The 27,114-nt window shown below is 48.8% G+C and overlaps 2 protein-coding genes across 2 annotated transcripts in view; one reads left to right on the top strand and one right to left on the bottom strand.

Annotated features, from left to right (window-relative positions):
• Positions 1 to 15,330, top strand: part of ADCY2 (adenylate cyclase 2) — a 393,152-nt gene extending 377,822 nt beyond the window's left edge. Inside the window, exons 23-25 of the mRNA XM_014585843.1 lie at positions 5,682 to 5,796; positions 8,554 to 8,678; positions 14,347 to 15,330. Of these exons, the coding sequence (XP_014441329.1) occupies positions 5,682 to 5,796; positions 8,554 to 8,678; positions 14,347 to 14,499 (393 nt within the window). The 3' untranslated portion in view covers positions 14,500 to 15,330. The remainder of the gene's footprint in view (positions 1 to 5,681; positions 5,797 to 8,553; positions 8,679 to 14,346) is intronic.
• A 2,736-nt stretch (positions 15,331 to 18,066) lies between these two features.
• CFAP90 (cilia and flagella associated protein 90) overlaps positions 18,067 to 27,114 on the bottom strand; it is a gene marked incomplete at its 5' end in the record, with an annotated part of 16,880 nt that continues 7,832 nt past the window's right edge. Inside the window, 2 exons of the mRNA XM_027769887.1 lie at positions 18,067 to 18,526; positions 21,012 to 21,128. Of these exons, the coding sequence (XP_027625688.1) occupies positions 18,347 to 18,526; positions 21,012 to 21,128 (297 nt within the window). The remainder of the gene's footprint in view (positions 18,527 to 21,011; positions 21,129 to 27,114) is intronic.

The raw sequence follows: 27,114 nt of genomic DNA, 5'->3' as shown, positions 1-27,114 counted from the left end.
GAGCGGTTTCTGGGGACTCCCCTGGACCTGCTGTGTCTCCGAGGGAGGGCTGGAAATCCTCACTTCCACAGGCCCCTGGAAATGCCCCGCCCTGCCCTACCCTAGAGCTTTCCAAGGAGGCCTTTAGTTGGTGCTCAAAATGTCAGCGTGAAAATACAGAGGGTCTGCCTTGAGAGGGGCAGGTTTCTAAAACAGTGAAGGAAGCAGACCAGTGTTGAAGGTGGGGTGGGCGGGCACAAGGCGCCAACTGTCACGGGAGCTCCCCTGAAGAGCAAGGCCCAAATGGTCTCCTGGACCGGTCTCATTTCCTTCCTCCCTGTTTGCTACATCTGGTTTTTTAGCGCTCTCTCTCTCTCTCTCTCTCTCTCTCTTTCTCTCTCTGTTTATTTAATGAGCAAGCAAGAAAGAGACAGAGGCTGAGGAACAGGCACCTCTGACAGGGTCTTGACACAGACCTGCCCCCAGCCCCTGATCCTGTGCACACCTGTGCCATGTGTGTTCAGGGAGGACTCTGTGCAGACCTTCCACGTGGGCCAACCTCTCAGGCTGTCATGGCCCCCTACTCCGCCATCTAGCCCTGGTTTTCAGCCCGGGGAGTGTGTGTGTCCCAGCTGCTATCTGGGTTAGAGCAGGTGCGGGTCTCAGCAGAGGGCGCAGGTGTAGAGCCTCCCCCTTATCCAGGAGAGCTGCGTTCCAAGATGCCAGGAGAGGCCTGAGACTGCAGAGTGCCAGGTCCTGTGTGTACTGTGGTTTTGACCCTATAACCAAAGCAGCTACTCAACAACCAATGGCCGGATACAGGGTGAATAACTGGGGAGAGGTGAGACAGAGGGGGACACGTGAGATTTCCTCATGCTACTCAGAATATGCAACTGCAAACTTACAAATTGATCATTCCTGGAATTCTTCATTTACTGTTTCAGATCTCAGTTGATGGCAGGTCATTGAAGCAGAGATAGAGACACCGTGGATGGGACAGGTTGGCCCTCTACGCATTCCTGGCCAATGCATGAGCCTGTGCCCGCCCACCCCACCCCCAGCACTGCTCTGCTTCCTTCACTGTTTTAGAAACCTGCCCCTTCCGAGGCAGACCCTCTCTATTTTCACTCTGACATTTTGAGCATTAACTAAAGGCCTCCTGAGCCTTCATGACAAGTCTAGGAGGAAAGTAGTGAAGCCCCCTGTCCATTTTGCAGATGGACAGGCTGAGGCCCAGAGCAGTCAGGTGAGGTGCCATGGTCAGAGGGAGTGCACAGACCCCAGGAGAACTGCTGGCCAGGCAGTCGATGCTGGGCCACCCCGTCCATCTGTCCAGTGCCCCTCACCAGGTCTCCATGCTGCCTGCCCACCTGTCTCGTCTCCCTGCCCCTTCACCTGGCCCTGTTCACAGCTGCGTCCAGGAGTCTGAATCTACACTCTGCACGTGTGCAGAATCAGGGAGTATTAGGTTCCACCAAGGCTCCGGAGAGGAAGTGAGGAGCCGTTCTGAGACTGCAGTGCCAGCTGCACTGTGGCTGAAGAGTTCTGTTAGACTGATTCGCAGCTCCATTCACGGGCCAGAGCAGAGAGCAGTTTAGGTCTCTTCTGCAGTGAAAAGCAGCATCCCAGGACTGAGTGTTTTTGTACAACCTCCCAAGCCATCAGGTGTGTCATAGTAAGGAAAAATTTCCTTCTAGTTTCATGCTGGTAACAGGAAACTGAAAACTGAAAGAAAACAAACTGCCCCTTTTCACTGTGCATACTGAGACTGCCAAAGACACTTAAAATGTAGGACCTGTAGGTCGTAGTCAGGAGCTTACATCTGCACCAGACGCTCCCTCCGTGCAGAGGACAAAGCACCCCATTGGACTGTCGGGCAGATCCTCCTGGCACCCTCTCCCAGACACCTTTCACAAGAGCAGGGCTGTGGGCTTCTCTCTGCTGCCGAGAAGGACATGAAATAAATCCCAGGCCGAGACACAGGCCAAATGTTCGGCCTGTACCAACTGAGTTCATCGTAGCTGCAGGTCAGTGAGGTCAGTAGGTACCATCCCACATCACAGGTGAGGAAATTGAGGCCCAGAGAATTCCAGGGACTCACCAAGGCTGCACAGCTGGTTGCAGAACCCAAGCAGAGCCGATTTTGCCTGACCCGGCACCTCGCCAGGTGAGCATCTTATCACAGCCGCGGCAGCTCTCCTGTCTGGCGGAGGCCGACGCACCCTCGGGAGCGCGGAGGCGTTAAGCCAAATGTCCTGGGAGCCTCAGGCTGGAGGGCAAGTGCTCCTCGGATGACCATCCTTGAGTCCCCTTCAGATTCAAACCAGCGGGAACCTGAGCTCCCGAGTTCTCCAGCACAAAACACAGTGCGGGCCCACAGCGGAGCGCGGTGAGCATCTGACGGAGGGAGAGGGAGAGCTGGAGCGGAAGTCACGTTGATGTTAGCCGAAAGCATGGCATCGGTTGTCACAGTCATGAGTTACCAGATAATCTCAGGACACCTGTGTCTAGTCAACACTTTCAGCAGTGTGCCTTGCTGGGAATCTTGTAAGATCTGTCTCGGGAGCCCACTGCGTCACCTCGTTGTGTCACCCCAAGTCTGTTAAATATTCGAATGTATCTAACAGAAATTATTTGGATCATGGGAGAAATGGCTGTTTCACACTGCTGTCAAATATTTATTGGGAGCTTAGCTCTAAGGACTTTTTAAAGTTAATTGGGTTCTTCTAGAGACTAGACATAATTTTTCTAGGGCTTCCTAAGCCCAAACGAGTTATTGACGTTGGATTGAAACTCCAATTCCAGAACTCAGTCTCTTCTTTTAAAACGAGGTCTGCTAAAATCCAGTCTGACCCTGAGGACAGAAAACAGATTGGGTAATCATTTAGCAGGGAGCGAGCTCGTTTACCGCACCTTGGTTTGGTGAAAAGCAAACCGTTCTCCCACGGCAAATGCGTCCTCCTTACTGGGACAGTCATTTTTACTGCACAGGATTCTGCCTGTTGATTTAACTGACAGCTGTGCTTCCTGTGAAGGAAAAAGATATTTTCCAACTGACTGTACAAACCTCCAGACCGTGTCTCCCCCGTAAGTCATGAGACAAAAATGATAATGGTGAGCTTTGACAGAAAAGCGGACTGTTCTTACGAGTGCCATTTTGCATTTGAACCAAAGTCGGCTTGCGATCTGCTTTGGATTCCATTTTGTAAATTGTCCGGTTTTCTCCTGTGAGTGTGAGTGCGGGTGTTTGGGGTAGCACCATTCACTCATCTTTTCCTAGATAGTGTGACTCACTGGGGACAGAAAGCAAGTTTCTCCCTCTTCATCAGGAATTCCACTCCTCCTCATTCCTGTTTGTATTATGTAGGACAGAGATTGTCAGCTGGGGGCAGTTCTGCTCCCCAGGGGACATGTGTCAAGGACTGGAGGCTTGGAGGCTGGGACCGTGCACTTGGACTAGGCCAGCACCCTCAGATCCCCGTCCTCTCCCTGGGCTGTGTCTTGTCTTTTCTTTTCTTTTTTTTTTTTAGAGATTTTTGCTATAGAGCATACGCTCACTAGAGAGACAGATGAAAAGTGAGAAATCACCCCCTGACCCTGAGAGGAGGGCCATGCTGCGGTCCCTTCTCCATTCTCCTCTCAGGATCTTAGGCATGCATGCACACGTACCCAGTGGTGTGAGTTTTAAGTTACTGAGTCTGGAACTCAAACCGTAGTTGACTTTGTGGGAGTCCAGCAACGTAACCATTACACCATCTACTGGTCCCTTGCCTGGATCTTGAGCACATGGTTTCAGTCCACTGCCTCCATCTTTTTCCCATACAACCCTACTGTCCCCCGAGAGTTGGTTTTTAGCTTCGCCTTCTGTGGAGAATTCCCCAAGGTCATCAGGTGCTTTTTCTTTGTCCCTGAGACCTTTCTTGACCTCTGACCTCTGACCTCTGACCAAGCTCCCTCTGTGACCCAGTGGGATGAAACACTTGTCTCAGAAATCATGGCCGAAGGCCCTGATTCCACGTCTCCTGTTCTTTTCCCAGCTACTTTCCAGGGTCTCCAGTGAACGCCCTGCACCGCCTGTGCCCTGACTGAGGGCAGGTCCCCAGTGCACCCTCGGAGACTCCCTTTCCTTTACTCCCTGTGGAGCCCTCCCATGTCCATGAGCAGATGCTCTCCACGTGAACGTCAGTCAGTTCCCACCCTCCACCAAAGCCTGACGGCTCTCCTGCATCCTCCTAGCCTCTTCCTGTCAGTCACTCACTGCCGCTTTCAGTGTGAATGTTTGACCAATATGTACTAGGTACTCGGGCAGACACTTCACTGTGCAGACAGGTCAACAGAGCAGTTTCTGCCCGGTGGAGCCCACACCCTAGGGCAGGAGGACTCCTCAGAGAACAGCAACATTGACTTCTGCGCTAAAACTGAGGCCACCGTGCAGGCTGCAGGTGCAGAGCAGATGGACCTGTGCCCAGGACGCCAGGCACTCACTCTGCAGCTGAGGTGGAACCTGTTCTTCATGCTGCTGGTGCACCCTGTCTCTGATACTGGGGCAGTGGGGACCTTCCAAACATGTAAACTAGTTGTATGAATTATATGCATGTATTAATAGAGAATCTTTATTTAAAACAAAGGACCAGCAGGTGGTGTGTTGGTTAAGGCACTAGACTCTCACATAGTCAATTACAGTTTGAGTCCCAGACCCAGGGGCTTGAACTCACTCTGAGCACATGTGTGCGCCAAAATCCTGGGAGGAGAATGGAGGAGAAGAGATTGTGGTGTGGCCATCCCACTTGGAGAGTGATTTCTCACTTTCCTTCTCTGTCTCTCTCTTACATGAGCACATGCACTCTATGACAACAACGTAAAAAGAAATAGAAACTTTTGAAAAGATTAATTTCACAAATAAATATAATTATAATAGCTATTAAAATGAATGCTAAACATAAACTGGCAGCAGGAAACATATAAATTACTAGTAAATGCAAGGAATAATATATATTACTAGTAAATGCACTATACATAGAAATCCCCACTTACCCTTTTGACACCTTCAGGGTCTCCAGTGCTTCCTCTTTACTCCATAAGTCTCTTATTCTCATGGGATAATGAAGCACTTGAGAATGAGGAAAGGCAGGAAATTATTACCCTCTTATTAGTTCATAGAATTGCCATGACCATAGACTGGGTGCTTAGACAGTAAAAATTTATCTTACAGTTCTGGATGCTGGAAGTCCAGGATGAATGTTTTGAGAGGGTTGTTTCCTTTGGAAACCACTCTCCTTGCCTATAGATGGCATTGTCTTCCGCTGTCTTCACATGGCCTTTCCTCTGTATGTCTGTTCTAATAAGCACACCAACCCCAGTGGATGCTTATAGGATTAGCTCCACTCTAGTGATCTCTTACCTTTCAAGACCTGATCTCCCAATATAGCCGCATCCCAAGGTACTGGGGTACTAGGGTCAGGACTTGAACACAGGGCCTTGCAAGAGACACAGTCCGGCCCCTAACATGGTCTCCCTAAAGGTGCAAAGAAAGGTAAGTGGTGCCAGAACCAGGCCGAGCTGCTACAGGGAGATGAGACCCAGTTCGTATAGACCACCTGCAGCGCACTGCAGTGCTGGATGTGGCAGAGCGCCTTCCCGACTGGAGCTCAGGTCTGTGACTCAGGGTGGCTCACACCATCTACCTGTGTTGTTTTACATAGGAGCCCGAGCGGCAGTACATGCACATAGGCACCATGGTGGAGTTTGCCTTTGCCCTGGTGGCAAAACTGGACGCCATCAACAAGCACTCCTTCAATGACTTCAAGCTGCGCGTGGGTATGTCGGGCTCAGAGATCTGGGTTCTGGTTGTGGTGAAGAAATCCAGATTTTTAAAAAGTTGTTCTCTTCTGTTGCGGGCTATGTCCTGAATTAAAAACCCAGTAAGACTTTACATCTCTTTAGCAAAAAATATCTCTTCTCTACATGTGCTATTATTAATAGTTGTCAGCACTGAGCACATTTTTCTCTGTATGCTCTTACCTCTGCACAGTGGACCATTACCAGGAGCTGCACCATACACAGAGGTGGGGCAGCCGGGCAGGCAGGATACCTCCTGGGGCAGCCTGCTGAGCACATCAAATGCTGGGGTGTCCCCTCGACCATAGAACATGAACTCCTCAAATTATCGTACCAACCTTCATTAAAAAAAAAAAAAAAAAGCTAATTGGGCCGGTCCTATGGCTTAGTGGTTAAGGGAGCTAGATCCCGCATGACTGATCATGCAGTTCAAATCCTGGCCCCAGAGGCTTAAAAAACATGCCAAGTGCATGTGTACGTGTGCCCCAAATCCCAACAGCATGGAGAGATGGAGGAGAAGGGATTGTGACATAACTACACCCCAATAAGGGGTGCTTTCTTTCTCTCCCCGTCTCTGTCTCTGGTGAGTACACATGCTCTCTAGCATTTTTTTTAATGCGTTCAACACAGAGGAGTGAACTCCTCTATTCTCAAGTATACATGGGCCAAAGTAACACTGTCCTGCACTGCCACAGGGAAAGACGGTCATTCCTCAGCCACATTTGCTATGGCAAAGCACTGTTTTCTTGGTCTAGACTCTAATATTTTTTCAGATTAAAGTGAACAGTTGAATGACCCTCCTTCAGTAGGAGTTTATCGAGAGCCTACTTTACCCTGGTTGTTGAATGGCTGGTAATACCTGTACCCTCAACCCACACACCAGTCTCTCCAAATTTCTAAGAAGGCCTAAGCTCAACATTGCACTTGGCTTTCAAGAAACTTTCCTTTCCCTAAACCCTCAGCCTCTTCGGGAGGTGGCTTCACTGTTCTACCTCACGTGATGCGTGGTGCCATCCAGTGGTAGCTTGTGGGTAGGAACTTGGAGGGACCAAAGTGCCAACAAAAAGAGTTGGTACAAATACCACCAACCGAATTCGCTCTTGGCAGCCTTTTCTGCCTGGCAGGCTGCAAAATCAGTTAGTTCATCACCTGATGGAGCAGACTCCTGCATGACCTGGAGGTGGCCCCTCTGCAGCAATAATGGTCCCCTCACCCTGGAGTCACTGGCCCAGCTGGAGTCACCACACCCAGAGGGAAAGCTACTGGGTGAAGGCTGCACCCAGGCCGGCGTCTGCAGCTAGGGTCTGGGCACAGACCTTGCAAAAGAGGTGAGATAGATTATTTGGCATGTCTGAGGCAGATGCGTGCATTTTATTGAGTGCTCCATGAAAGCAAAGGAGATTTTATTTCTCACCGCTTTCCTATCTATGAATACTTGATGGGGCAGCATTTGGACTGCCCGCTGGGTACCTCTCCATGCAGTTCGGGAAACTCTGCCTGAAACCTACAACAGGCTGTCTGATGCTGGGCACTTCAGCAGTCAGACACAAAGCTCTCAGAAACATCATCAACCAATACAGTTTGGCGAATGCAGTCGCGGGGAGTCCCAGAGCTGACAGAGATGTAGGGAGCTAGCCAGAATCACAGTCTTTGTCACGGCCCTTCTTTGCTCTGCTCCCAGATCTGTGTTTTTGAGCTGAATCCTCAGGACAAGTCATCTGAGCTGGGGTGAGACAGAGCCCAGGCCTCTCCTCGTTGAATCAATCAGACTCTCACGGTTTCGGCTCCTGTGGGCAGATGCCACTCTGTGTCCTGCACAGCATTAAAGCACACCCTGACCCTAGATGTGCAAGTAGAAATCACGGTTGCACTATTACTGTTACTAGGGCAAGGAAATCAGACCAGCTGCTGTCACCTTCATTACTAGGGACAGCACTGGGGCCTGATTATCAGAGGAAGTAACACGTGCCCCAGGAATCCAAGAAATCAGCCATGCCTTGGCAGGAACCAGGCCAGCTGGACCATGAGAGGTGACCTTGTGAATCCCCCGGGGCCTCAGGTGAAGTCTCCCCGGAGAAGCTCAGTTCATGCTCATACCCAAGCACAGAGTGAGGGCTGATTTCCTCGCTCCAACAAGGGCACAGCTGCGAGTCAGCTGCAAATGGCCAAGAGACCAAGCAGCAGGGACTGGCAGACCTTCAAGTGCAGACACTGCAGGTCACCTCTTCTCACTAGGGGTCTCAGTCTGTCCCCTCTGGCTGCCCCAGAGTCCTCCCAAAGTGGACAACTCCTGAAGATCTCTTAGTCCCTTCAATTCTACCTTCTCCTCGTTTCCCAGTTGCGTATTTGACATGCCTGCTGTTTTCCCATGGGCAAAACCTCCCTACACTTGTATTCCATCAAGATCTTCTTATCACATGCGTTAAGATTCTTTCTCAATGCTGACATGGGTGGAACCCTTCACAAGCAGTAGAGCAGATGGGCAAAGCCTTGGAAAGTGGTTTAGCCATGGCAGTCACCACCACAGACACGTGAATTAGGTAAACCCACCAAGGGGATGTTAGGAAAGGCAAAAACCCTAACCCTGGCCCCAGGGGCTGACAGTTCCTGTCCTCTCTCTCCTGCTCATGCACAGGAGTCGACTTGTTGGGCGCTGGGGCCGTGGGGCCAGCTGCCTGGCTCAGTGTCCTGCCCTGCCACCCACTACCTGTTTAACCCACTTTTGCTGTGTCACAGGTATCAATCATGGGCCTGTAATTGCTGGTGTAATTGGAGCTCAGAAGCCACAGTACGATATCTGGGGCAACACCGTCAATGTGGCCAGCAGGATGGACAGCACCGGAGTCCTGGACAAAATCCAGGTAAGGCAGTCTGTCCCACGGCCTGCGTGTACTTGAATAAGTACCCTGAATAGGTGTAATTGTGAAAAGAATATAGTAAACGAAGGAAAGAAAGGAGACCTTCAAATTTCCTTAGATCTTTTTACTGGGGAGATGTTCCTGCCTGCATTGACTGTAAGGGGTTCCAGGGCTTTCCAGTCACTTCTTGCTCTCGGAATTCCCATGCCAGTCTGATTTAGTATTGCCACCAGTCGTCTTTTCACCTCTTGCCTCTCCCAGTCCACACCTTCCTTCCTCCCTCAGCTCCGCCCGAGAGAGGAGGCCAAGAAAATGCCAGTAATATAAAAAAAAACTATTGTGTTTCTGGAAACAAAAGATCAGCAGCCACCAACCACCATGGCTGCACACAGCCGGGGGCATCAAGTGCACGAGTGGAGCCTCCTTTCCTGTTCTTCTCCCAGCCTCGACACCTCCAAATGGGCTGGCAAGGAAAAGAGATCAGGCCACCAAGAGCAGACGTTCCCTCCTGGCCTCCTCTCTCGGGCGGAGCTGAGGGAGGAAGGAAGGTGTGGACTGGGAGAGGCAAGAGGTGAAAAGACGACTGGTGGCAATACTAAATCAGACTGGCATGGGAATTCCGAGAGCAAGAAGTGACTGGAAAGCCCTGGAACCCCTCCAAGGGAGTGGAAAGGAGACCTGACAAATTAAAAGCAGAGACCAGAGAATAATAAAATTATTATATGTCAATATTCCCATTGCTCATTAAAACAACTGCAGCCAGAGTTGGAGTAACTATAATGAGCACCAATAATATTGTAGGAAAAAAGTATTGAAAGTTGCTGTAAAGAAAATAGAAAAAAAAAATCGTCATTAGACTGTGCTGAAACTCTGCGGGAGAGCAGTGGCCAGCCTGGGGGGGATCCAGGATAGCATCAGGGAGAACCGGGAACAGGGGGAGGGAGGCCACCCAGACAGCAGCTCCATCCAAGCACGTTTGCTCTCTGATTCACTCAACGCCCTTTTCTGCTCCGCTCCCTCGCCAAGGAGTAGCCAGGGCTCAGCCGACCTGTCTCACACAGCGAGTGACCTGTCAGAGATGGAGATGCAGTCGCCCACCGAACTCACAGCTGGGTAATTGGGAATGTGATAAAGCCACACTGAGAGACCCGCATCTAGTCCGTGCACTAGGGAAGGCTCCTGGAGGACGGGGCTTTGGAGAAGCATCAGAGAAAATAGGAATTAAGGATGGAAAAGGAAACGGAATGTGAACGCCACCTTTTCAAGGGAGGGGAAGTGAGATCCAGGAGCCGTGGAGAGTCACTGAGGACGGGAGAGGCCCACGGAGGAATGCAGTGGAGGGAGAAGCTAAAACAAAGGTAGCGTAAGCTTCGTAGGTGAGAAGAGAGTGGGCTCCCGGACCAGGAACCCATCTGCCCCATCAATGGCTAATGCGAGATAATGACGAATGAGGGGAGCGAGTGATCTGTCAGAGACAGAGACGGTGAAAACAGGAAGCTGTGGGTTTTTCCAATATTTGAAAGAAAGAAACTCAGTTAAGAAAAAGAATACTAAGTGAAGATATGATGCCATTAACATACACTGTTTTATATTTTTGGGTGATCTGTGAAGAATGGTAAATACGTTGCCAGGGTTTAGATGGAACTTTAAATATATTTACAGCAAAAGACATCTTTGTACTACAGTTTAGAAATGCTGTGTAAACTATGGTAGGCATTCTCTGTCTCTCTGTAATTGCCAAAGGCATATGTACTCACCAGCGAAAGACAAAGACAAAGAGGGAGAAAGTAACACCCTCCCCCCACCCCAGTGGGGCGCAGTCATGTCACAGTCGCTTCTCTTCCATCCTGTAAGGATTTGGCGCACGGGCACACGTGTTCCTGGCCTGTTTTTCAAGTTCCTGGGGTTGGGATTCAAACCATGGTAGGCCATGTGGAATCTGCCTCCCTTAACCATTAAGACTGCAGGGTCAGCCTCAGATTATCTTACTTATTCCCGTCCTCCACTCCATACTGAAAGTCACTTAATGGGTTTTGATTGCTTATAGAGAGTCCGTCTACTGTTTTCATGCTAGAGAAGTCTGAAGACTGCACCATAGTGGCACAGGACGTACCAGTATATAGTCTGTCTTACTCAGGGACAGGTCCACCCAGGAACATGGAAGGCATTTCAGGAGAGTCTGGAAGTATCTGGTTTTTGTGACCCTTACTTGGTTTCCTCAGAATCCTAGATTTCATTAACTGGAAATCAGAGAATATCCATCCACCTTCAGGGGGACACAGGTGAGAGGAAGTGGAACTGCTGAGCTTGGAGAGCAGGCTCCTAGACCAGGAACCCATCTGCCATGTTAATGGGAGACAATGAAGAGTGGGGGGAGCAGAGGAAAAACAGGATGCTGTGGTTTTTTCAATATTTGAAAGAAGGAGAACTCAGCTAAGGGAGAGAATATGAAGTGAAGGCATGCATGCCCTTATTTTACACATACATTATTTTATACCGTGGCAATCTCATCACCAGCCACCGTACTTCAGGGACCTGGCCAAGCACAGCGCCAGACAACTGGAGTGAGGGGCTGGGCTGCCCACATGAGAGGGAAGCGTGTGCATGTGCATACATATGTGTATGCGTGTGTAAGTGCATGCACTTATGTGTGTGTGCAGCTAGGCTGAACTTTCATTTGCCTCACTCTGAAAAAGCAGTGGCTGGGTTTCGCATGTCACCCCAGCGATGTTGCACACTGGAGCATAAATGTCTGCTAATGGCAAATTTGAGTGAAAAGCACTGACACGCATCACATACTTTATGATGGCTGTTCTTTTGGGGGTTTTGATAGGTCCCTATACTGCGTGCCTCAGCTTGGCTAAGGCCATCAAATCATGTTGCCTCCTAAAATCATGAGGCAGTTATACAGGTCTTGTCTTTAGCAAAAGACCACCCACTCTGGCAACGCTCATGATAGGGTTTCCACCGAGCTCTGCTTACTCCCTGCCTTTCACGTTACTTCCCCTCGTGCATCCCCAGGGGTTCTATTTCTATGGCCACTCTAAAGGATAGCTCTCATTTTTGCATAGAGTGAACTAAACATGACTTCTAAGTGTTTTTCTGCTGCTCAGATTATTAGTCAAAAGTGGCTGAAAAGTAAGCAAAAGTCTGACAGAGAAGGCAGAGGTAAAAACAAAAAGTAGGGACCAGCAGTTAGCGTAATGGCTGTGTCGCTGGACTCCCACGTAGTCAGCTGCTGTTTGAGTCCCGGACCTGGTGGCTTAAACTCATGCCAGGCACATGTGCGTGTGTGCCCAAGATCCCGAGAGGAGAATGGAGGAGAAGGGATTACGGTGTGGCCATCCCCCCGGGGTGGTGATTTCTTGCTTTGTCTCTCTATCTCTTGTCTGTCTGGCAAGTACACATGCCCTATAGCAAAAAAAAAAAAGTAATGGATGGAGAAGGAAAATTCCTCAGGCCCTTTTGACCAAACTGGCCATTGCACAGGGAAGAGAGACAGCCAGCCCTGCTCAGGGGATCCCACTGGTGGCGACCTCTCCATATCCGCTTGGGTCACCACCACTTCACTGGTGGGCTGAGAGGGGCCCCTCTAGTTGAGGACTGCCTTGGTCATCATCCATGCAACCTGCCCCGTTGCTCCTGTCCCCAGCCAGGCATTTGTCGGCCTCGTCTAGTCATGCCTCAGAGGCTCCAAACCTTCTAGGGCTTTCTGAGCATTGCTAGCCACTCCCAGTGTCCAGGGATGCCCCAGCAGTCCTGGACACCCCGGGTCTTTTTGGTGGAGAGGGAGGCATGCCCCAAGGACACACGTTCCCATCTGCAGATTGACCTGTGTTCCTACCGCATCCCCAGAACATTTGGGAGATGGATGGTAGCTCCTAATTCGCTTTACAACTCTCAGAGCAGTTTTCAAGCACTCAGGCTAAGTATCCAAAGCAATTTAAGAGACCCTGCCTGTGCAGACTTTTCCCTGCTGGAGATCATAAATCCTCTGCAGGTCAGTGTTTAAAATGAGCTTGAACCCGTGTGCAGCTCTAAGAGGATTTTTGGCATCATAAAATCCCTGTGGCTTAGTACAGACCTGCCACCTGGACCAGCTCTGTGCACTCTGATCCCAGGGAGGAAATTGGGCAGATTCCGACCCTGCACAGTGAAGTCAGTGAGCAGGCCTGTGTGGGCTTGCATCACGCAGCTGCTGGAAGGGTCGCGTGTGAGTAGGCTTTCTCCTGCCACAGCATGGCATACTCTAGTCCTGATGGCCTCTCGTTTCCATTTATGAGGGAAAAGTCATAGTGAGATGCCAGGGAAAATGCTGAGACCATTAAGAAGGTTCTCTTGGGCCTGAGGAATAGTTCCTTTTGATTAGAGCTTCAGGCTCCCACTGTGCTTCCCAGCCCTAAGCCTAGAAAACTTCACAGCAAGCCCGTTCAGCATCCCAGGTGCTCCCCAGACCTGGAAGAAGGGGAACTGGGGTTCATCAGGGTGGATAGCTCCCTGCTCCTTATTTTCTATCAGCCATGTGGTGCTGATCAGATGGTGGTGCCAGGGCCGTCTGGGGAAACAGCTCTCTCTCCCTGCATGTCCCAGATGCAGAAACCCTCTTGCTAGTCCGGATGGATGTCCAGGCTCCAGTAGGTGGGTCTCCTCTTAGTGTAGACCACATCTGTGTCCCTGACAAGTTCTCTGCAGCTCCTCCAGTACTCAAGCAGGTGGACCCCAGGTCACCCTGGGCTCAGTCCCAGGCTTGGTCTTCCAAGCAAGCCTGTCACCACCTGAGGCTGAGACAGCAGATGACTCCATGGGAGATGAACACTGCCCTGCTCTTCCCGGTCAAGGTGGCGCTGTCATCTACCCCGCAGGGCCGGGACACAACTGAGCACGCGGCTGTCCCCTTACAGTGCAGTGGTGGAAGTAGGTACCTGGTCACATGGGCGTGGTGCAGGGAGTGGCCCCCTCCTACTAGCAATGTCTGCCAATGCAGTGAAGCCAGGAAGCTGCAAGGCATGCCAGCAGTCATGCCCCTCCTGCAGGTGCTGGTTTTATGTTCCTGCAGTTCTGGTTTTATGTCCCTTTGTTCACACAGACAGAGGTGACAGTGCTTCTCTCCAGGGTTTCTCCCATCTCTACTAAAATCTACTCTAGGGACCAGCAGATGGCATAATGGCTATGTCGCTGGATTCCCATATAGTTGACTGCGGTTCAAGTCCTGGACCCGGTGGCTTAAAACTTACGCTGTGTGTGTGCATGCCTAAAATCCCAAAAAGAGGATGGAGGAGAAGGGATTGTGGTAGGCCATTCCCTCGAGAAGTGATTTCTTTTCATTTTTCAGGTCTCTTTGGTATGAGTATACAACATTCACATGGTTGAAACTGCAATCTGGATCCAGGCTTAATTCTTCTTTTTCAGATGAAATTACATAGTCCAATCACAATAGCACAACAGTCTTTAACCCTACAGATTACTTTGAATTTTAGGTTGGTTCTAGTTTCTCACTGTCATAGCACTGGGTTAAACATTATTGTTCCTAAAAACATGTTTCTTCTTGTGGATTATTGTCTCTTTCTACTAGTTTCTCAAGAGTGGAATACTGGGTTCTTTATCACCAAGGTCCCGTGGGCTGTGTTAACTGAGTTCCTAACTACTTTTCCATTGCTCCTGTGGCTTCCAGGTTACTGAGGAAACGAGCCTCATCCTCCAGACACTTGGGTACACGTGCACCTGCCGAGGCATAATCAACGTGAAAGGCAAGGGGGACCTGAAGACGTACTTTGTAAACACAGAAATGTCCAGGTCCCTTTCCCAGAGCAACGTGGCATCCTGAAGAGCCCCTGCTCTCTGGCAAGAAGACTGTATTTCAGGAAGGTGCCACGCACTTTCTGACTGCAATGTCCGTCCCTCATTTTTGATGTGTGTGCTCTGTTCTGTCCCATGGAGCCTTTGCAGACTCGTTCCTGTGACCCAGTGGCATACCATTTGGTGTCTGACGTGTGCCCAGATCGTTCTGCCACTTGCACTGTGCTTACTCCTAAGCAAAAGGACAAAGGAGCGAGTTGTAGACGGAAACCGTTCAGAGTACTAACCAAGAGCAGAGAGGTGAAACAAACAAACATTCTTACGGCAATAAAACTAGGGCGTGTATATTATCTTCTGGTGCATGTTCTTTTCTGGAAACTATGGTAGCTCGCCGACCGCATCCGCTAGTCCGATATCCAAACACACAGTATTTGTGAATATGTCGATTCTGTCGCCCACATGGAGTCTGTGCCCACCCACGTGTGTCATTGCCAGTGGCGTCCATGGGCCCCTGGGGATCTGTGGCTCTTGTCACCCAGCTCTGTTGTGTCTCCTGCCAGCAGCGTGCTGCCGTCCGTCACCACAGTTAGTCCTCAGAGCCTAGGACCCGTTTTGTACCAAACTCGTCTGATGTTTTGATGCCATCTGTCTTTTGTAAGGTTAATTCATTAAAAGTTTTATGTACTTTGGTTCTGCTGCCTGTATCCTTTCTTTTCCCTTCTTTCTCCTGTGGATTGCTCCATCCATTCTCCCTTTAGACACCTTGTTTCTGAGGGAGCACTCCACAAGCCAGTATGTAGATATCTTGGAGTAATTCAGATCAGGACAACGTTTGTAATGCAGATAATTGATCACACAACTTCCTGGAAAGAAAAAAAAGTATGCTCAGTGTATCTAGGGAACTGATTGTTAACAGCCGCTCTAGAGAACCTTTACAAGAAAAAGTACTTTGACAGTCAGAAGGTTCTTTACGAGCAACAGCACCGCTTGGTCCACTGCACCGCAGCTCCGATTCTCCTCCGCCAGAGCTGCCAAACCCGGCATAAGGACCATTTGGAACAACCCGTGCAAGTGAGTCATCGTGATAGTTTGAACTAATGAGAGAAGCTGCTATGCCTCGTAAATTATGTTTGAGGAGGCCTACGATGCCATAGAGCCAATGTTTGTATATTTTTAAAGACAGAAGATATGGAAGCATTTGTTCTTGTAAATCCAATACTATAGGGTATTTTTTATATATATTTTTTAACATAAAGAAATCATACTTCGGTACATGGTGAAAAATGAAGCCATCTTGCATAATCCAATGTTTAAAGGCAAAATTGCAAATACCAGCCTGGTTAGGCAAACTTATTCCCTTTCTGCAGCTCAGGACAGGCCCCTGTAGGGGGTAGAGGATCTGGCTGATCTGTTGAGCAAGCCGTTTACTCGTGGGAACTTGGATTTGAAGCAGATGTCTCCGGTTTGTTTCCTGGCTCTTGACTGGCTACACGACTTTGAACCCATCTCGCATTCTCCTCAGCATTCTCCTTGGTAGCTCACAGGATTGGCTCATGATTAAGCGAGCCAGTGACGAGAGCGCCTGGCAGGCCATGGGCTGACTCCTGCCACCACGTGGTCGCAGGCCGTACAAAGCTCCCGCCAGGAACGGGACTTGGATTTGGTTAAGATCACTACTGAAGCCAGACACCGCATCACTGGAGTGTGACTGCACCTGACTTGTTCAGTTTTCTGCCCTCCACTGGGAATGTTTGATCCTGTAATCACAACTCGGCACTGGCCTTAATACACCTGAAGCTCCAAACCAATGACTGAAGCCAGAGAAGTTTGATGGGGGCATCTCTCTTCCTCTGAAATCTGGACCAGGCTGTGAAGACTCTGTTGAAAATCGTCTAAGTTTTGTCCCCAATCCTTGTCATTCTTTCTCCCCTGCGTGATGTGCTTTCCTAAAGGCAGCAACCATTCTGCTTCCCTTGTTCTAGACGCATCAAGAACATCGTGGTGGAAATTTGAAAAATTAAAACCCATTCTTCTAATAGAGGAATTTGTTCTCTTTGACAAGATGACTGACAGGCTTCATTAGCTGCCTTCGGTTGTAAAAGTTGGAATGCCAAGAAGAAACCTGATTTCCCTACCTGCCTAATGAATGTGAGATCTCTTGAAATCTTGCCTAAGTCCAATCCTGCTTTTTAAAAGTAGGAAGAGTTTAAGGAAGAAAAATCTGACTTAAAGCCAATGAAAGTAATTTAGTTTGACATTTATTTTAGTCCCTTACAGATGCCTTGTCTTTTTGAATCAAGATTGAATGAAAATTTATAAAAGTTTCCATAACCTTACTTTATATATTTTCTATTATTATAAATAACAGTATAATGCATTCCAAGATATTCCAAGTAAACTATTTGTTTGAAAAAAAAAAGGCACCTACACTGTAAAACTGTTTTCAAAAAATAAAGAAATATATATTTAGGAGTGATTCAACCTTGAAATTGCCAGCAGTTGAGTGTCATGTGTCCTTAGAGAATGCTCCTTGCGGATTCAAAACAATAAAACCAGTAATGGAGGAATGAACATTGAAATTAATTAGATCACCTGCCCATTAAATGCTAAACTGTGGAAAATTCAATCATGGTTGGTGAGAGATGATTTCTTCCCAGGGATTGATTCATTTAAAATATGGCTGATATCTTAATACTTGAGTAAGTTTCAAATTATGTCCACAGTAAACATTTCCAACTTGTGTTAAAAGCAGCTGCTTCTAAACCCTAACTTCACAGCAGCAATTGTCACTGAGATTGCTGGGAGCTGGGCAGGGTACACGTCACATGTGCCACCTCACTGGGTCCCACACAGACACCTCCGAGTTTGAAAACTCCACTTTAAAGACGAGGAAACGTAGACTTGGAAGGATGAGATGACTTGCCCAAGCCACAGCGTGAAAATTTAGGAGCCCATATTTTACTGTCTTCGAACACCAAAGTCCAGTTGCTTCGTGTGACTTTGGCGCTTCTCCCTTGAAGAAAGACAGTGAGTATTGCTGGCCATCGCCAAGGCCCCCATCCTTATCCTGGCTGGGACTTTTGTCCTCATTTGAGCACGACTCTGTTATGTTTTTGAAGTTTCTTTTATTTGTGATACTGCATGCACACACAAGGGACAGAGAGAGAAGCACCCTTGATGGGGCTTCCCCAGCCCTGCAGCTCATCAGGATCATGGGCACACACACCCTGACATGTCTTCAAGGTGACTCGGGGACCCAAACTAGAGTCAGCCACGTGGCTTCTGGTACTGCAGCTCAATTTACTACCAACTGCACCCGCAGGCTGGGCCAAAATTCTGGTACTGCATCTTGGACCTCTAGAAGAGAAAGATTGTTTAGAATTCGATTGTGCTGAAAGGCAGCTTTCCCTACCTCTCCCTTGTGAGAAAGGAAAGCTCAAGGACTGTTTGTGGCTGTTCGTGTCATCGGGCATGAGCAGTTTCCAACAGTGTAGAGGAACGGAATGGCACACAACAGCACTGGTGGGACCGCCTCCCCAAGAGTCCTTGCAAATGTGGAAAGTCAGAGGAAAAAGCCACCCCAACCAGCCTCAAGTGGGAACAAAGTTTCATTTTATTCAGGTAATGCGAACCCAGTTCAGTGCACACAGTCACACTTGCTAGTCTTACAATGTCCTGACGGCATTTGGCCAAGTCCTTAGCCAAGAAGCATTAGAGGGCAGGCTGCCCACTTGTGGGCATTTGCCCCATCACATGCAGCGGAGGCATCCCTCCAGCCACCAGATGTTGTGAGAAGGGGAAACAAGCTCTGGGCGCCCCTGTGTAGCATCACTCTGGCAGAGCACCCCAACTGGCTGTGGGCCACAGGGCAGGCTTCAGGCCGGAGCAATGTGTCCAAAGCCGGGTGCCTTGAGGCTGGGGATGTCATTCTTCCTGTAGAAGTCAGCCCGCACGTGGTTCACCCGGCCATGGTCTCGATTCAGGGGCTCCACCGGCTGGTTGATGCGCTTCCCGTAGACAGAAGATGTCAGCACGCCCACCGGCCTCTCTTTTTCCTGGTGAAGATCATGGAAACAGCATCCTGGTACCCTTCAGTGTGGCTGGCCCGCCCAGCCCCCCAGGACCAGCATGCTCTCAGCTCAGGTGCCCCCCAACCCAGGGGACTAATCTGTCCTGCCCACCTGCATGCCCCCCACTTGTCTCCTTGTGGGTGCCTTCACTGAAGCCAGAGCGACTCTGTCCTCCACTTGGAGCCCTCTAATGTCCTCAACACCTTCAGAGGAGAAGACAAGAGCTTGCACCAGGCACCAGGTGCCCTCTGACTTCAGATTCATGGCCTGCCTTGCCCTCCCTCCATCCTCCCTCTGCCTCTTTCTTTCCCCCAAACACACAGAGCAGCTTTCCAGCTTCCGGCCCTGCACTCCACCTGTTTGCTCTTTCTGGTCAACTCGTGCCCCAGCTTTGGTCTTGCCTCGCAGACCACTGCTCAGAGGTCTCCGTCTTCCCCGCACCCCCCTGAGCACCACCGTCCCTTTCACTTCCCCCAATCCCTTACACCACTGATTTATTCTGCACACTTTTCACTGCCTAAAAATGGGTTCATTATTTCTTTGCCTTTTGTTTTTCCCTCCGCACATAAGAGTGTCAGCAGTCACAATGTCACATAAGGACAGGGCCTTTTTCTTAGTCCCAGGATGCTCAGGTACACATGAGAGGTGTTCAGAAAATAGAAAAGGATGTGAGCACTGCCAGTCACGTTCTTCTCAAGAGAAAAGCACCAACTTCACCTCCAATGCAGGATGCACTAACGGGAACAAAAATGACTAGGAGACAAATCCCCAGGTCCACGGCATAGGTGGTAACACGTGATAGTACCTCCTTTCAACAAAATAAAGATTATTAAAAGTGGCATGGTGGGGGACCAGCAGTTAGTGTAATGGCTATGTCGTTGGACTCCCACGTAGTCGACCGCGGTTCGCATCCCAGACCCAGTGCCCAAGATTCCGAGAGGAGAATGGAGGAGAAGGGATTGCGGCGTGACCATCCCCCCGGGGGGTGATTTCTTGCTTGCTGTCTCTGTCTTTGCCTGTCCATCTGGCGAGCGCACGCACCCTATAACAACAACAACAACAAAAAAGTGGCATGGTGGCATCTTGCCATGAGCAAAAGTTCAATGATCCAAATAGAAATCCAACCGGAAGCTTTTCTAACCGGAAGCCCATGTAACAGACTGTATGGAAAGTTAAGCTTCTCACATCGGCTTTTGGTGTCCTCAGACTAGACTTTGGCAAATGATGTCAGGGCATGAGAATGCAGTAGAAGGGCTACATGAAAGGCTGGAGTGAGGCATGATCCCCTGCACACCTGACCGTTGCAGTCCTGTCCCCTGCACACCTGACCTCTGCATATCTGACCCCCCACACGCCTGTCCCCCTGCACATCGGTTCTGCATGCCTTACACTGCACACTTGACCTCCTACACACCTGACCTCCTGCACACCTGACTTCTACACACCTGACCTCCTGAACTCCTGACCTCCTGCACACCTGTCTCCCTGCACCCCTGACCCCCTACATACCTCTTTCTCTGCACACCTGACTCCCTGCACACCTGTCCTCTGGCACTCCTGACAGTTTGCACACCTGTCTTCCTGTCCCCCATGGGTCTGATGAGTTTTGTGGGCACCCACCCATGCAGTTGATTATATGTAACCACTCCGTTGCAGAACAGAGTGGGAGATAAAGATGAGCCACCCCATATATGGTAGTCACAGTGGCTGGGTGACAGTCTTGTGTGTGCAATTTCAGGCCTAGAAAACCAGCATCCCTAGAGGAACTAGGGTAGCAAGACTCAGTGAAGCTGACTTGATTTATCTGTGGAAAGAACTTCTGAATTTTGTTCTCATTAAATTGTTTAACTCTGTAGGCCCAAACGCAGAATCAAAACATGAATACACAAGTCAGAAAACAGAGTAGAGGGAGCTAGGATGGTAGCTCGGTCTCAGCTGCTTGGCACAGCAAGACAGAGAGGACCTGCGTGAGGAGGCCTACATAGCCACTGAGCACAGGATTGCATGTACATGTGTACTTGCATGCACACATAGGCACATACATGCATGCATACACATACTTACCTGCATGCACACACATGCATACATATAATTGACACATACACATAGATGTGCACTGTATACATACACATATACATCCATGCATTTATACAGAAGTGTACATTCACACTGGTGTATGCATGCATGCATACATACATACATACATACAAATATACATGTATATACAGATATGCATGCACACATATACATACGCACATGCGTGGATACACATGTATACATTCATTTGCTTGTATACATGCATGCCTATACATACCCATATATGCCTGTGTATACATGTACACACATGTATTCATGAATATATATGTACACACATTCATATGAATACACATATACATACACAGATACACACATAAATATTCACACACTGTTTAAAATCTGTTAACCACTTGTAAATATCCTATCTTATTACCTCCTCGTTAATGTGAAGTCCCAGGTACTTGGCATGTTCTCTGTCATCTCGGTGCAATTTTTGGTTGTAACTTAGGTTCCTCTTAAAAACACAGTCATAGAGGGAGATGATTCCTGTCTAGGAATAAAGGAAAAAGCCATGGTTTATTTGCCGGCTGAGCCACTGACCCCAACGGAGTGCAGAAGCCAGCCACCCTCCCAGATGGGAGCTGGTGGTGAGTGGAGTTTCCTGAGAGCAGTAAGGACAGAGGGACAGTTGCCTCTCAGGGCAGAACCGGCTGCGGCCCCACAGGGGGAAGCCCAGGTGCCCACAGGAGCCGGCTGCTGAGAGGCAGAGGGTGGAGCAGGGCATTGTCCCAGCATGTCTCATCTCCTTGTTGCTTCCTCCCTGACAGAAGTGGCTCCTCGGCTCACTTGTGGAATCCAGTACTAGAGCTCAACCCTTAAAATAATAGTAAGTCATGGGGCCAGCAGGGGACGTGGTGGTTAAGGAGTTGGACTCTCACGTGGCTGACCGCAGTTCAAGTCAGTCCCATGAAACTCACGCTGGGCGTATGTACATGCATGCCCTAAATCCCAAGAAGAGAATGGAGGAGAAGGGATTGTGGGGCCACCATCCCCCTGGGGGGTGATTTCTTCCTTTTTGTCTCTCTGTCTCTTTTTGTCCCTCTGCCTAGTGCATGTGCCTATGGCAAAAATCTTTCAAAAAAAGAGAAAAGTGTGGGGCTGGCAGGTGGCGTGGTTAAGGATGCTGTACTCCCACATGGCTGACCACGGTTTGAGTCCTGGACCTAGTATAATAGCTTGCTTTCTCATTTTCCCCTTCTCTCCCTCTCTCTCTCTCTCTCTCTCTCTCTCTCTCTTTCACTCTGTCCTCCAATCAAATTAAAATAAATAAATAAACGTAAATAAAATATTTTTTTAAAGTGTGTGGAAAATGAAATGAAAGCACAAGTTCATTTAGGTACAAAAATCTTTGAAATCCATCCATAGATTTTTCATAACATGCATTTTTTAATGAACTGTTTGAAGACTTTGTATATGTAGGTGTTTCTCCATTTCTACTTTTTTTTATTTCTCCAATATTCTATAATATGTTATACTGCTTTGAGACACCAATGGTACCTGAATACTAAGACAACATAGCCGTGTGGGAGTTATACTTGAAGTTGCCAGTAAACAGTAGTCTACATGCTACCTTCCCTCTTGGGAGATAAAAAATATTTTAATTAAGCAGTCTACAACGTTTGCTAATTGTTATATATGAATATATAATATATATGCATGTATTTGTCACATCTATACACATAGAAATACATGCACAGCTCTGAAGTATTAGAACGTAGTAGAAAATAATCCCATTAATAACACTGTTATCTGTAATATCTCCAATTTTTCATCCCAACTTTTTCTGAAAACAAAAGTAAATATGCTTTCTTGGGTACCCAGTAGAAGAGAAAAGAATTCCTGTGTTGGTTGTCTTCAATCTTCACCTTGTAAGTCAGGCTTGTCATTTATGCCACTCCAGCTGCCTTGAACACTCCAGCAGCAAGCCCAGACACAACACTGCCATGGGACTCGGGAGCCTGCTCTCTAACCTACGCCTGGTTAGTTTGGTTTAATTTTTTTACTGGATCACGCTGCTAGAATGACTTCCTCCTGCTGGAGGACACGGAGGTGGAAGTAAAGTAGAAAAGATACACAGCATGTACGTAATATGCTGGAAAACACAGTAATGCCCATTCACACAGACTGCAGGAACTCGGAGCGCCTGGCAGGGATGCGAACAACCAAAGCAGAGTGTAGCTTCAACCGATCTTTTACGAATTGCACACAGATCATCCATCCTCTGCAGCGTACCCTGCTTCTACCGGGGGAGTGTAGAAGACACCCAAGATGTTACTACTGTCCTCGTGTGATTAGCCATCTGGTAATAAAAGCAACATTGATTTTTTTAAATAATCATATTTTTTAAGTTTATTTTGAGAGAGAAAGAATGAGAGAGATTGAAACAGGCACCCTCCATAATGCCTGTCCACACTGCGATCCTCCTCAGCCAGCTGGGACCCTCCAGCCAGCTAGGATCATGGTTGCATGTGTGCACACACTTGGTGTGTGTCAGGTGCCCCAGGCCCACACCGTGCTCTCCATCCGGCTCTAGAATCTGAGAGCAGCACTCCACCACCTGTGCCCCTGTGGCTGGTCCTAGAATTACTGATCTGTTTTGCCAGCAGACACGTTGCTCACCAAAGACAGAGACATAGACAGGAAGAGGGAGAAAGTACCTCCCAGTGGGGCGTGATCACACCACAATCCCTTCTCTATTTCTCCATCATGGTGGGATTTGGAGCTCACACACATGCAAACCTGGTGTGTTTCTCAGACTTCTGGATCTGGGTTCAAACCATGGAGTTGGCTGTGTGGAACCAGCTCCTTTTTCTTTTTCTTTTTAGAGAGAGAGATTTTGGCTATAGGATGTTTGCACCCAGAAAGAGAGAAAGTGAGAAATCATCCCCCCTCAGGGGGGATGGCCATCCACAACCCCTTCTCCATTCTTGTGGGATTTTGAGCATACACATACATGTACCCAGCGTAACTTTCAATCCTCTGGATCCAGAACTCAAACCACAATTGTCTATGCGCGAGTCCAGCGCCTTAACTGCCAGGTCACCTCCTGGCTGCAGAGAACAGCTCCTTTTATCACTAGGTCATGGGGTCATCCCCCTAGAATTATTATTTTAAGGTTTGTAAGAAACCAGGTGGCAACATGTGTAACACTGCACCCCTGTGGAATCTGGGTCTCCCTAAAGGCAGAGTCACCCTGTGCTACCCAAAGGAGGGAAACGCCTGCACAGAGGCTCTGCCTCTGTGCCACTGCTGGTCAGCTGGGTACCAGCGTCTTTGCACGTTGTCTTCATTCTTTTTTTAAAAAAAGAATAATTTATTTTTCCATTAGTGAGAGACCCAGAAAGAGAAAGTTGCAGAGACAGAAACACAGCAGCCCTAACAGGATCTTGACATCGCGACCCACACTCAGCTTCAGCCAGGCCTGGATCAGGGGCACTGGTGTACCTGCAGGCTCTAGGAGCTGTCCAAACCTGAGCCCAGAAGCTGCTGGTGTGGGCCAGCCTTGCAGAGCCTGGCACTCTACTGCTGTACCACTGCCCAGCTCCCACTGTCTTCAGCCTTACTCGGCCTCAGGGCATGTTCCCATCAAACCACCCTGGCCTCATGGTTCCTAAAGGCACCTGTTACACAGCCCCTGTATGCACAGGGTTAAGAAACAAAAAACCTTGAATCAGTGGAGAGCTGATCAATTATTTAGCATTTAGGCTGTATCTCCACATTACATTATAGACAAAATCAATTCTAGATGGGTAAGAAAATTAAGTGAAAAAGAAAACCCAGAAGGGACCACCTACACATAAAAGCAATGGGGAAAATGTCAAAAGAAAATATCAATCACTTTGACTATAAAAAAAAATCAGGCATTTGCTTATCAAATAAAATGGAAACTTTTAAAAACCCCATTTTACACACACAATGTGGGAGGTCCGGTGATGCAGAAGCTGTTTGCTGCTAACTGGAAGCACACTTTTCTGGGTGACCCACCAGATAGGGGGCCCCCGTAGCAGCACAAAGGAAGCCCAAACCCTCCATTCACTCGGCAGATAGCAGAGAACAAATTCTCCGGAAGAACCACGCAGTTAGAATGACTTCCTCCTGCTGGAGGAATGCAATTCTGCTAGTGAAGGCCCCAGGGTCCAGACCTTTCCTTTGAAGTTCAGAGCTACCGCCCAGCCTAAGGCCAGCAGGAAGGCAAGAACAAGGTCTTGATACTCCTCATCCCCATGCCACTCCTCCTCCACCCCCCAACCCCTAACACGCAGTAATTTAAGGAATTAGGGAATTACATGGCAGTGAACTCTTGGTCAGAGTCTGGTCTTCTCTGGGATCCCTCTTGACATGAACAACCCCATTGAGTGGGTGGGTTTGGGGGAGAAGAGCTGATCTCTAGGACCGGCACTCTGTTTTCTGAACGCTGAGCACCTTGTGCCAAAGCGGAGGTCACTGGTGGCCCTGGGTCCCAATAGTACTCTCTGAGGGACAGCTTCACCTAACGGGCAGCACTGACAGCCTGGGAGAGGGAGGTCCTCCTCGGAACTTTTTCCTCTTCTACTTTTAACCAGCCCAGCCCTGAATAAGCCCCTGGACTCTCAGCCCTGTCCTGGGAGGAAGACCCTGAAGAAGGAACAAAGGAGTTAATAACAGAAAAGAGAACGCAATCAGTGTTACCTGGATGAGAAAGGATGAGCATTCCCATATAATATGCAACTTTACAGGGGAAAATGCCTATTTCCCATCATTCCAATCTGGTCTCCAAAACCATGCAAAAGTAGCACTATGAAAATCGCTGAGCCGGCCTCACGACGCCGGGATTGGTCACCAAGCACCTGGCACTGCTTAGTCTTCTTCGCGATTCTCAGTGCGAGTGGATGTGAAGTGATCAGAATCTTGTTCGCCGTTGTGAGCAGTTTGCATATTCAGAACTGTCCAGAGTGAAAATGATTTTTCTATCGTTGAAGAGAAATTCATCAGCAGTTAGGTGGGCTCGTGTCACCATGCACCTGCCCATTGCCAGTACCAATGAGACCAGAAATCTGTCTTTTCCTGGATTGCCATTATTAACCCCTTTTCTTCCTTTTTCTCTTTCATTCCTTTATGGTTTGAAGCAAAATGATACTGATAAAACCCAACTGGGACTTAGATGCTGTCACAAAGCAGAGCTTCTCAGTTCCCTGGTATCATGCTATGAAAATCTCTCAAGGGATTGCCTCTACTTCACCCTTAATGTTGCTTCTAAAAAAACAAAGTGAAACACAAAATATCCCTTTTTCTGTGGTCGCTCCTTTTGCGCCTTCACGTTTTGCGTGCCGTAAAATTGCAGTATGGCCTTTGCTGGCTGGCTGTCGTGCTTGGTGACCTCCTGTCAGTGTACCTCTCCTGACCTTCTCCGGGCACTGAGAAATCACTCTGGTCTCCAGTTCCCAACCTCCGCAGCAGCACGTGGGTTCGCTACTGTGTAAGACACTGCCAGGCTCAGCGCAGAAATGGAAATAAGGTATCAGTCAAAATTTACAGCAGAATTCAAATGGAACAACAGAAGCAGGCACAAAGAATGGGGTCATGACAGAAGTGACAGTGGCCCTTGTCTGGACTGAGATGGCAGTTGATGTTCTGGGGGGTGAGACAGGACCACACTGCACCAACTGCTGCAGCTAGCCCCAACAGGGGGTAACGCTCTGGGGTTACGGTGCTATGGTTCAGATAGCCGTTGTCCCTAAAGGTTCATGATCTGGAATTTGGTCTCCAGTGTAATGGTGTTGGGAGCTGGGGAGGCATTCAAGGTGAGGCCAAGTGGGTGTGGACTGGGTTATGGAGGCGTCATGCTCCTAAATGGATTAATGATACCTCTCCAGAGGGAGTGCGTTCCTTCTTTCATGAGAAAGGGCCAGTTTCCACAAGAACACATTGCCATAAAAGGAAGATGGTGGCCCCAGTCTGTCTCTGCACACTGCCGCCCTTTCCACTCCTCCCCACTGCGCTGAGATGCAGCCAAGGTCAGTCGAAGGCCAGCCTCATGCTATTGGACTTCCAGCACTAGAACTGTCAGCCTCGATTCTTACAAACCATCCAGTGTTGGCATTGCTGTTTAGCAACACAATAATAGACTAGGAAAGACGAGGTGAATCGTGGCCTCCAGAAATCAGTGTTTGGAAGGTCTGACTCCCTGAAACTCAGAATTCTAGCTTATTTGGAAATAGAGTCATAGAAGATATAATTAATTAAGATGAGGTCATACTGGGGCAGGGTGAACCTGACGAGAGAAGAGACAGGGAAAGCTGGCCATTAACAAACCAAGGAGGGAGGCACAGGATACCTTGCAGCCCTGCAAGGAACTAAGCCTGCAGACACCTTGATTTCAGCCTCCCAGCTGGGAGAGGAGGGATTTCTGTTGTTTCAAGCCCCCAAGTCTATGTGCTAGCTCTACCAAACAGTTGGTAAGGATAAGTAGCCATCTTTTGAAGAATAGAAAGCAGGAA

This window comes from Tupaia chinensis, unplaced genomic scaffold (assembly GCF_000334495.1).
Source record: "Tupaia chinensis unplaced genomic scaffold, TupChi_1.0 Scaffold000096_1, whole genome shotgun sequence".
NCBI classification, from domain to species: Eukaryota; Metazoa; Chordata; class Mammalia; order Scandentia; family Tupaiidae; genus Tupaia; species Tupaia belangeri.
This window is presented reverse-complemented; position numbering and strand designations above follow the sequence as displayed.